This window comes from Cupressus sempervirens, chromosome 1 (genome assembly GCF_028749045.1).
Source record: "Cupressus sempervirens isolate cs-2001-9-10 chromosome 1, ASM2874904v1, whole genome shotgun sequence".
In the NCBI taxonomy this organism is placed as follows: domain Eukaryota; kingdom Viridiplantae; phylum Streptophyta; class Pinopsida; order Cupressales; family Cupressaceae; genus Cupressus; species Cupressus sempervirens.
Genome location: NC_143118.1, coordinates 46241941 through 46253947, shown reverse-complemented (window position 1 = coordinate 46253947; position 12007 = coordinate 46241941). Strand labels below are relative to the sequence as shown.

At 36.2% G+C, this 12007-nt stretch overlaps 2 protein-coding genes across 2 annotated transcripts; both read right to left on the bottom strand.

The window, feature by feature from the left end:
• Window positions 1-3613: 3613 nt before the first annotated feature.
• On the bottom strand, window positions 3614-5522 carry LOC149576094 (UDP-glycosyltransferase 75C1-like). The gene is made up of 2 exons (XM_089790264.1): window positions 4905-5522; window positions 3614-4764 (listed from the first exon to the last, which is right to left on the bottom strand). Exons 1-2 carry the CDS (start codon window positions 5404-5406, stop codon window positions 3827-3829), a joined length of 1440 nt encoding a protein of 479 aa, XP_089646390.1. The 5' UTR covers window positions 5407-5522; the 3' UTR covers window positions 3614-3826.
• Window positions 5523-8271: 2749 nt separating this feature from the next.
• On the bottom strand, window positions 8272-10356 carry LOC149576093 (mogroside I-E synthase-like). Its single transcript, XM_089816292.1, has 2 exons — window positions 9760-10356; window positions 8272-9593 (listed from the first exon to the last, which is right to left on the bottom strand). The coding sequence occupies exons 1-2, from the start codon at window positions 10256-10258 to the stop codon at window positions 8680-8682; spliced, it is 1413 nt and encodes a 470-aa protein (XP_089672418.1). The 5' UTR covers window positions 10259-10356; the 3' UTR covers window positions 8272-8679.
• Between the last annotated feature and the right edge of the window lie 1651 nt (window positions 10357-12007).

Genomic DNA, 12007 nt, shown 5'->3' with positions numbered 1-12007 from the left:
CAAATCTCAAGTCACAATTCAAGGATTTTTCTAGCATTTTAATTATTTATATTTTTCACCACACACAAATTAGTAGCTATTTTTTCATGTGTCTTTGTTTATTGTAATCCTAGATCAATTCAGTACTTGCAAGTTGCAACATGTTGAATATGTTGTCTCTCCAAATACAATCATCTTGATTATCTTTTTGTTGCTAAGCTTGTAGAATATTGTGCAAGATATAGTAAGGCAATGAATATAAATGTTAACCCTATCCCCACAAGAGACAATCTGATTAGTCCAACTTTAACTCATTAAATCACAACCCAAACCAGATCCATAGCCTCCCCTCAAAGCATGCATTAGCATTAATAACATGAACCAAGCACATTAGCAAGCTACCCATGTTTAAGTGGACAAAACCCTAAATCCAATACACTTGATCATGTGGTAGGGAAAATAAATTATTGTGCGAAATAGTAGGTGCCGATCCCCAACTTTTGTCAATATATTAATCCAAACCCTTCCCATCCATAACATGGTCAAGCCCTCTAGAACTAAAGCCAAAAGAGAAGGAAAAGGAAACTTTACCTTGTTGTATTCCTCTTTATATTACCTAACATCATTCTTGGTATCCTTAAGTAGAAGTTGCACCTGTGCTAGCATCATATAGTTGGGCTCATTGCCAAAAGTGTGAGTCCCCAACATCATTCTTCAAACACAATAATCTTTGTCAGGTGGTTTGTCTCTTTCAGGAAGCCACCACACCGTAAGAGAGGGTCACTCTAGGGCATGGGTGATCACTAGAACATGCAAAAATGACAATTTTTTTCTTCCATATACTCATTCACTCGGCATCCCTCCATTTCCCTCTAAAATTTATCTTTGTCTTTCACCATTCTTGAAGGGAAAGATGAGAAAAGAATGATTTTGTTCTACTCGCCAAATGAATATGAAGAGGTTTATGATTTTTTAATTTTAATACATAGTAATATATTTGTTATATTTGGTGTTTTATTTCAAAGTCTTTTGGAGGTAAAAAAATTTTTTTTTTAAAGTTGTGGAAATTAGACTCAAAATGGAAAAACAAAAAGATCATGGTCCAAACTCTTATTCATAATTATAGGATGATAAGGATATAATTTAGAGTTGAGTGTTATTATAGAGGTAAAATGTCATAGTTCTTAAGATATGTAAATTAACAATTGCATCTAGGTATGCAATGTGATGTTAAATAGGTATGGAAGGTTGATTAGTATGAAATTTAATAAATTATGCTATTAAATACATTTTATAAAAAATAATATTTATATATATTTAATAAATATAGTTTTAACTATTAGTATAAATAAATAATTCTTTTTATTATGAATATTGGAATAAACAATTGATAATCTAAATGTGTAATAGAAATAGAAGAGAATTAAATTAAGCATAAAATTATCAATCCATCCATTTATTGATATACCTCTTAGAGGAAAACTAGATCAGTTTACAATATTGATCGAAGAGTCCAAAATGATGAATAAAATCTCTTGGGCCATTTAAAAAAGCATCTAGTATCTGGGAAGATGCAAAGTGAAACTACAATTAGTATGGGAAAAAGAAGGTCTAAGGGTCATGAATGAGTTATGGAGAATAAAATAAACCTAATCCATTAATAAAAAAATCTTAGCAAAGTTGAAGAGAGACAGTGAAAATGACTAGTTATTAGTGACTAATTATCAAGTCACTTATTTAGTCACTTATATTTCAATGTCTAATTATTACTAAATAATTATCTAGTAACTTATTTAGTCATTTATTTTGTAGTGTATTTAGACATTTTTATTTGGTTGATCTTGTGATTTCACCTAGTGACTGAATTAGTCACTTATTTAGTCACCTATGCCTGTAAATTGCAAAGAAATAATGAAATTTGAATAGTTTTAGTCACGTGACTAAATGTTTTAGTGGCATGACTAAAAATTTTAGTCACATAGTAACATATTTGCCAAAATGTACTAGTGGATCAGCTTTAAGTTTTTCACTCGCCTACAAAAGTTCATTGAAAAAATCAACAAATCTCGACATACATATTAGAAGTTCTATGTGCCTGAAATTAGCCTAAGTGGCTATTGGGTCATCTCCCCAACATATATAAACTCTTAAAAAATATATTTCAAATTAATTAGATTTAATGAATTAATTCATTTATTGCCCTATTTTTATTTAATTGAGCAAAGGAAAATTCCTTTTATCCGAAGTACTAATATTTCTCAAAAGTAACTTTGTGTGAAGTAAATGAAAAAATATGGGATGATTTTATGGTATGAAAAGTTGGACGACCTACCAAGATAATTTATAAGGGCTTGGATGGGGTATCTTCTTCAAACCAATCTTATCTATCATTGCATTAGAAACTAAATTCTCTGTAGAACTAGAATCAACAATAACTTTGCAAATCTTACCAAGTACTTGCAGTGAGCTCTAAATGGACTCTTCCTTTGTAGGGGCTCCTTGGGAGTTGGCACCTTCAAGAGTGTCCTATTAAACGAGTTATTATTTGAGCACTCTCCAGTGATGACTATGGTAACCCTTGGGGAGGTTGTTTTCTCTTTGTCTTTTGGCTCCATAGTCAAGCTCTATTTTCATTTAGAATTGGTATGTCCTCTAGTCTTGTACTATTGGCAATACATGGTTGCATTCTCATAGGCTAGTATGAGGAACACTACAAGATTTGGCATCAATTGAGATCATTGTGCCAATTTCAAACAAAATCAATTCTCCCAAAAATGAGAGAGGTAATTGCAAACATCAATATCATGGTCTCGTAGCATCTAACAACTCACCAATAGCCCTCACAAGCTTTGAGTTATGACCCTCAAAAGATTGCTTATAAAACGTGCTTAGTCAGCATCCTCATTTAGGTAGCATAGGCCCATCTTTGAGGCCATTGTCGGTAGCCTCATCCTTTATCGATGGGGTTCCTTATTGCCAACATCCTCATTTAGGCCAACCATAGGCCCAAAACGAAACCTTCATGTGTCTCTTGAAGGTTACCCCACTTCGAGGACACTGTCGACATCCTCATGCTTGTTTAGAAGTTGTGATGACTGGAGATGCATTAGGTGCTTTGTTTTTTATTCCTCCCAGAGTTATCATGGTACATGACATGTGTTTATGATATATGTGCAAGATAGGGGAGATTGGATATTTTGAACTTAGAAGTGCCTATGACAACCTGTGTGAAAATGGGGTACTGAAAGAGGCAAATAAGATTGTTCCGAGAAATGGCTTACCCGTGCCCTAGTTTTTCCCAAGGTTTTCAAGTTTGAGTGGATAAAGGTTGTGTTAAGCATGGTACACAATATGAAAATGTGGCTGGAGAATGGACCACTTCAAAATGACTTTTTAATATGGTAGAGAAATTGAACTTCTATACCTTTTTGACTGACTCATTAGACACTAAAAACACTAAAATGTGATTGGCAGTTATCAATCAATTGAATTTAATTGTTTCCACCCACTTCTTATCCTAAATTATTTATGCAAAGTAAAAGTAAAAGGAGAAAGCTGTGCAACTTTGGATTTTATTCAATGAAAGCTCACTGCTTAAAAGAGAACTTTATTAAAAATTATGAAAGCTCACTACTAAAAAGAGAACTTTGGATTTTATTGAATGAAAGCTCCTGGTGACGACCCATCCACACATGAAAATACTTTCTAATACGATGGAGAAATTCAATCATTATTACTCCTGCTGGCTTTCAAAATCATGCCAGCTCTCTACATTGACAACGTGTTGTCTACAAACATTCATTGTCTACGACGCATCGAAGAAGAATCATCCATATTTGGTTAAGAATCATGTGGCTTTGGAAGCGATCTCCTGAACAAAGGCGTTCAAGTTACCGTATGAAGAACCTCCTTCGCTTGCAGCAGATTTCAGCAATTCCTTCCATTTCAAAGCATTGTTTCTCAACTGCTTTCCCTCTTCACTTCCCAATTCCATGGCCGCTCTGATACACCTCTCCGTCTCTTCCCTTCCCACGACTCCATCATCTCCCCTCCTCATTCTCACCCCCGTCTTCCAAACATCGCTCACGAACTTTGAGTTAGTCGGCTGGTCCGTCCAAACGCCCAATGTGACCATCGGGATCCCCAAGCTCAGAGCATCCAGAGTCGAATTCCACCCGCAGTGGCTCATAAATGCCCCCACCGACGGATGGGACAGCACCTCCAGTTGAGCACACCAATCCACCACCAACCCCCTCTCCTTCGTTTCCTCCATGAATCCCTCGGGCAAAACCTCCCCAATGTGACCGTGTCCTGGAGGAGCCCTGATCACCCACACGAAATTCTTCCCACTCCGCAGAATGCCCAAAGCGAGCTCTTTGATCTGCTCTTCGCTTAGGACCAAGATGCTGCCGAAAGAAATGTATAACACCGACATGGCATCTTTCTCGTTCAGCCATTCCATGCTGTCCGCCGCCTTCCATGGATTCGCACCCACTTGTCTGTCCTCCGAATCGGGATCCTGCAAGAAAGCCCGTGGAATGGAAGGCCCGATTGGGAGGAAAGGGAGGGAGTTTGATTTAAGGGAATCGATGGTTTCAGGCTCTAGATCATACACCGTATTCGCAATCACCCACGAGACATCCTTCACAACGTCCAATTGCCGTAGATAGTAGCTGATGAATCCGCTTGTTCCCAAGAATGCCGACGGTAAATCGGTCGATTTCAGCTCAGGAAGGCCCGGGATTTTCACGATCTCAGGCATTTTTCCGCAATCCCCCCCTTTTGCTGGAAAACAAAACCATCAATCACGAAATTAGATTTTGCGGATTAAAATATACAATCAGAGACAAACAAGCTAAAGATACGAGTTTTAAGTAGTTTGAAAAAAAACAGAGCGAAAGAGAGAAACAGGGTCGGAATCTGACTGTTTCGAAAGTGGTGATAAATGGAGACAACGGCAGCGGACTGCGTCCAGAACAAGGCCTGGGGGATGCCCAGTTTATTGGCAACATCTCGAACCCACGGAAGAAATGAATTGTAAATTATGCAGGAGACCGGAGGATGATTGTCCCCAGCGAGGGCATTGAGTCGGCGGATCAGGTGTTCCAGCCCCGAGCCGTCCATGTTGTCCAGCATGTGCTTGAACACTACTGGATTTATGTTCGAGTCCAGAGTGGGATCGTCTTCTGGAAGGCCGTCTGGAATGCATTCAAAGCGTATGTCCAGCTTCAGGCGCTTCAGAGATTCACTGGCCTGAATGACTTTGCGGTGATTGTAGTTGAATGTGACGAATGTAACCAGCAAATTGCCTGTGGAGGCCAAATTCTTTGAGAATTGGAGCATGGGATTCGTGTGGCCCGTTGCTGGGTATGAAATCACAACTACGTGACCACCCTTCTTCGTATCATTCCCTCCATTCGAATCCATATTATAATCTTTATCTTTCCTTCGACCAGGAAGAAGTCGAATCTGATGAGCTCCTACTCTGTACCAAAGAAGAGATATTTATTGGACCTTCTTGTACTTTCACACGCCGATTTGTGCGCTCAGGAGAATTTTAACCGTCTTTCTATGAATAGAATAGCCACCGTATATGACGAAATGAGACATGTGAACTGGGGTATTATTATTATTATTGTTATTGCATGACGACATGGGTGATGAAATTTTTTGCGTGATGGACGCTGTATGCTCACTCCAAGGACTCTGGAATCAATATCGACCTTGTATTGCCTGTAACTTGCGCTCTTATGGTAGACGCATTGTCTTACGTCAGACAACCTACCTTGTGCTTGGAATGCTGACATTTGCCCTGAAATAACTTTATCCTCTTACCTGTTTGTTCAAGTTTGTGCCAAAAAACTTTTTCTTTATTTCTTAGGTATTCCACTCGGAGACCAATTTCCCCCATTCCCCCACCATCCATCCACGCACGCGATTAAGAGAGGCGTTCACTAGATGCCTTGCCTAACTTTGCCCACCTACGACTTTTAGTTTGTTTCTTAAAATTACCAATTCTGTAGTGGAACAAAGAGTTTAAAGCTAATCTTTTGACTTTTTTACATTTAATTCGTAGATTGTAGGGTGGTCTAAAAGTGTCATTTTAAAACATTTGCTAGAAACCTATTTTGTTCACCCCCCAATAACCACTTACTAAAAAAAAGGTATTTTTTGCACAAGTGGACTAATCAACAACCAAGAAAGCAAAAAAAAATCAACTATTGGTATATGTGTGATTGACTATTAGTATACATGCTATGATTTTTTAGGACTTTTTGTGAGTAGTAATTGAGGGAGGAGGCGAGGGGAGGGGACATCTATAATGGCAGACGTAGCGGTCATTTGAACATGGTCGGCTATAGGGTTGTCTCCTCTAGATACTTTACTAACTAGCACTTGTATCAGATGGGGTGTAAGGGTGTAATAGATAGTGATGTAGAAGTTCGGATGCTTATGAACACTCTAATTACATATAAAGGGCTAGGGTTCTTTTCACTTGTATAGCTAAGCAAATAGTTCACTTTGTCCATAATGACTTGCTTTACACCAAAGTGATGGATAAAGTCATTATTATCTTAATGAATTATCTTGAACTTAATTATAGATGAGACTCTACAACTATGAGAGAATTGTAGGAATGAGTTGGGGCTCTAACACATTGGACCTTTGTATTGAAATTCATGTCTATGATTTACTTTTAACCTTGAATAAGGCCGGACCAAAATGAATTCTAACTCAAAAGTGACATGTAACTCCTCACCTTAAAAAATTAACCACAACTGTAACAATAAGCCAAACTTAAAATTAAGTGTATTAAATTTATTCATTCATTCAAACTATCGCAAACACCATATATAATCATTTAAATAAATTATTTATATTTTACCATGTTTATCATATAGTTTTAAATTTGGTACACAATAAAATTAATAGCTCATAATATAATTAATATTATTGTTTAAATAAATTTTAAATATATTAAATCTATTAATAATATATGATTTAATGAAAATTTACAAATTTTAAATGAAAAAGAAAATTGTTCACTACTTAAAAATCTTTACTAAAAATTATGTACATACAAAGTAGATAACTAGTTTTTAAAATTTTCTATACTTGTATTATTAACTTATTTATCAATTTTATCATATACTTTAAAATAATTTATTTTTATATTTGAACATATTTGAGATAAGATGACAATTACATGGGACCTAAAAAATTATTTTTATTTTTATTTGAACTTAAAGGCTCCTATCAGATGTAACTCAAAATAGAGGGGAAATAACATAGTAAAATGTAAAATAAATTATTTAATTTGAAATTAATCGAGTTTGAATAACGGTGGCTATGAGTAGTTCGAGTGAGGATATGTTGTTGAATCCTACTATTTGATGATATAGACAAAATCATGGAAGAAGTCCCTCTTCCAAACTTGAACTTTCACATGTATTTATGCATTGTCCTACATCATGCTTGTGCAGTAGTTAAATCTACCACTATTATGAGTATCAAACTCATAAACATTTTGACTTTTATTTTAAATACCAAAAAAAAAATTAGACTTCCATACTTACACCAAGAAATTAGAACATGGCAGGGAGCTTGGAGTGCATCCAAATCGTCCTATACAATGTTGTTGACAAGAAATTTATCCCACTTTAAGAAAAGTTATTTTAGGAACTTTTGAAGTGGGATTTTCTATTATATAGGTATTTAGTTTCATCTCAAACTGTTTCTCTTGTTTCTTGATGATTAATATGACATTTTGTTTTTGTATGAATTCTATATACTTTTTAAAATCTTCACTTTTATCTATTTCATATATGTCAAGTAACATAGCAATATAAATATAATATATTTCTTATATGTGAATTATTTGTATTAGTTATTTTTTAGCATAGAATAATTTAACCAATACTTTTTATATTATATTAAAAATTTGTATAAAAATTCATTGTACATAATCCCTTCTAAAAAAGGTCATTTCTCCTACTTTTGATTCCAAGGTTTCTAAAAAGAAAAGAGCAAGCCACTCAAGATATATAATCTCATTTTTTAAAATAGCAGTCAAAAGACAGTGAATTCTTTATAATGATGCACTTTTGATTTTTTCTTTAATTTTATCAAAGTAAATGTATTGAATGTCGTTAAATACCAGCTCATAACATCACACCATACTAAAAATATTTTTATTTAACTCAAAAGAATGACAAAGAAGGTTAATTGACTAAGTTTGATTAGTAAAGGCACTAAGGTGATGACTCTTATGACTACTCCTCAACTTCCAACTTCATGCATAATATTATACCATTTAATTAAAAACATAACTTTCTAAACATTTTTTTTTGAATGCTATGCATCACTAAGCATTCCACTACAATAGAATATAATGAAGTATTACAATAGTAAAATGCAAACTATCCTTGAAGATCATAGAATAGAATGAAGCACTATGGTACTACTTGTTTTTGAGTGTAGAGCTAGATTATAGTATGTGAGACTCTACCCTTTTCTCCGTGCAAGAAACACCTAATAACCATATCATCTCTCGTTCAAAATACAAATTTCTTATGCTCAACATAAGCTACTAGTCATGGCCACCCTAAAACATCACACGCGAAGTCAGAAATTAAGCTTGAAAAAATCAATCAACTTTGACTATTTAACGCTTTTAGTCTAGACCTTAATGTGTGACATTTAAACCGTCCAATCGTCGATCTCCTGAATAAACTTCACCAGATTGGCCTCGGAGGAGCCGCCATGACTGCAAGCACTTGTTGCCAACTCCCGCCACTGGAGAGCATTGATTCTCAATTGCTTTCCCTCCTCGCTCTCAAATGCAATCCTCAGGCACCTCTGAATCTCGTCCCCCGTCACAATCCCATCTTCCCCTTTCATCATTCTCAGCCCCGTCTTCCAAACATCCGCCAAGCATTTTGCATTGGTGGGCTGATCCGTCCAAATATCCAGAGTAACAACGGGGACTCCCAAGCTCAAGGAATCCAGTGTAGAATTCCATCCGCAGTGGCTCATAAACACCCCCACAGAGGGGTGAGAGAGAACTTCCACCTGGCAACACCACTCCACAACTAAACCCCTTTCCGCGGTCTCCTCCAAGAAACCAGCGGGTAGAACTTCCCCTATGTGACCGTGTCCTGGAGGAGGCCGGATTACCCAAAGGAAGTTTCGGCCACTCCGCTGGATCCCCAAAGCGAGCTCTTTGATCTGCTCCGGGCATATGACCGCAATGCTGCCGAATGAGATGTACAAGACCGACAAATGGGGCTTCTTGTTAAGCCATTCCATGCAGTCCGCTGCTTTCCAAGGATTAGGGCCCACCTGCCTGTCCTCTGAATTTGGGTCACGCAGAAAAGCCGAGGGTATGGAAGGGCCGATTGGGAGGAAAGGGAATGTTAGGGAATTGATGGTTTGAGGCTCAAGCTCGTAGAATGTATTGGCGAGTATCCACGAGGCATCCTTCGCGCTCTCCAACTGGCGAAGATAATGGTTTAGGAAGCCATTTGAATTCGTGAACGCCGACGGTAAATCGGACGGTTTCAGCTCAGGTAGGCCCGGGATTATGACCTTTTCGGGCATCTCCCGCCCCTCACCTGTACAATGAAACCGTAAAACCATAAAAAAATTTCCAGGGAATGCAAAATGTTTGGCTACAGAATCTCCCCCAAAACGGGGTAAAAAAGGAGAGAGAACAAATGAAACAAAACTAGTAACAGAATGAAAGAAAGACAAAGCAGGAAGAGAGGATGGAGTTCTAACAGTTGAGAAAGTGAATATAAATGGAGAAGACGGCGGTAGACTGTGTCCAGAAGAAGGCAAGAGGAATCCGGAGCTTCTTGGCGACGGGTGCAACCCAGGGAAGAAAGGAGTTGAAAACAATGCAGGCCACCGGAGGAGAGTCAGCTCTGGCGTTCAGCCGGCGGATCAGGTGTTCGACTCCCGAGCCGTCCATGTTCTTCTGCATGTGGTTGAACACCGCCGGATTTATATTCGAGTCCACAATGTGCTCATTCTCTGGAATACCGTCAGGAATGTATTCAAAGCGAATGTCCAACTTCAGCCGCTGCACAATATACTCCTCAGCCTCCATTATTTTCTCCTTGTTCACGTTGAAGCTTACGAAGGTGACGATCAAACCCCTCGCGGCCAAACTCTTTGCGAACTGCAACATGGGATTCGTGTGCCCCGTTGCAGGGTACGATATTACCACCACGTGTCTAACCTTCTTCGTAATTATATTTCCTCCATTACAACTCATCTTCACCTATTACAGAGTGAGTGATTCGAACGGATGGGAAGCTAGTTAAAATTCTTGGCACTCGGCACCGCCGAATCTGATAATCGGTAAGCAAGTTTATGTAGCTCTCATCCACCGACAGCTGGACAACATAACTCAATAGCTTTGCCTCCCACGTTTTGCTCGCGCAAATGTACCTCGTCAGCATCTATCGTCACACCGCTCTTTCGTACCAGAGAATCGAGATCATCGTTTTGTGCTGCGGATTCTTCCATGAAACTAGGCGAGCCATCCCAAGTGCCGGGCACTTTCTAGGTGGTTTCTTTTATGCCCCACACCAAGTGGTCCACTACCCTCATTCATTGGATTCCGTTTATTTAAAGTCCACTAAAAAATATCTGGCTTACGATGTTTTACACTTACTTGCCCAATCTTGTAATTTTAGCGTTATTATTGAAGCATTTGTGTATTAGTATTAGATCAATTGTGCAAGTTTTGAAGTGGTTAAAGAGAATGGTTAACAAATAAATAGGGAATATGAATGAGACATCAATTAAAACAATTACTATTGACCTTATGTGCATAGGATTCGTTGTAATAGCTAGAAACCAAAACAATAGACTACAACTACTCAAGTCGCATTCAAAACTAATTAAAGAAATTGTTAAAACTCGGTGTACCAACCATGTAGGAGCTTAGAATATGTAAAGTTAGCTATAATGGCTAATCCAATATACAATTTATGAGTGTAGAGTATGTAAACTTAGCTATAATGGCTATCATTAGCCTTTCCCTATTCACTTGATTGATATTTTTGAGTTATGAATTTTGAATTTTGAAATCTACAAAGTATATACGAGGAAGAAAAACAAGAGACACATTACATACGCTCTCTTTTTTGTTGTTGCTGTTGTAGCTTGTGTTTAATAAATTGAGTTTTTTAATAAATTAAAATAAATTGAATGGTTTTGAAACAATATTTAAGAATACAAGATAGATGTGCAATTAGAAATACCATTCAAGTTGACAAAATAAATAATCAATAAACTTGAATTTTGATTTAATGAGTTAACTAGACAAACACTTTACAAAAGAGTTTAAACACTTTTGAAATTAAATTAACTATTTATAGCATGAATTGGTCAATGAAAGACAAATGACATTTTTAAATTAGAGAATTAAACATAGATTATAAGATAGATTGTTGTTCAATTCTTTTGATTGCATATACTCATTGATTAAACACATAACATAAATTGAGTGCATTACAAATGTGCATTAATATTTCTAATGAAACATATTATAAAATATAATTATTCATTAAACTTTATTAAATATTTTATTTCTTGTCAATTTTTAAAAATATTTTAAAGTACTACACATAAATTTAAATCACTTTAACTAGATTCTTTAATCATCTCTATCTTATCTTTTCAACATATTCGATCAACTCAAATATGATTGAATTGTATTGATTGATCCATAATCTTTTGAATAAAAATGATATCATTTATCAAAAAGAACACGCTTGAATTATAATAACAATATCATAATACAACTTTAATAATAGAAAACACCCCTTTCTTATCAATATCATTACATTTAAAAATAAATAAAAAATAATACTTAACAATAATGTAAACATCTTTTATTTATTTATTTTTAAATTTTATAGCAAACATAATGTATTTAATAAATACTATACATTTATAAAATTGCATTTACAATTACACTCAATTACGAAATTGAAATGTGAAATACTGACCAGTT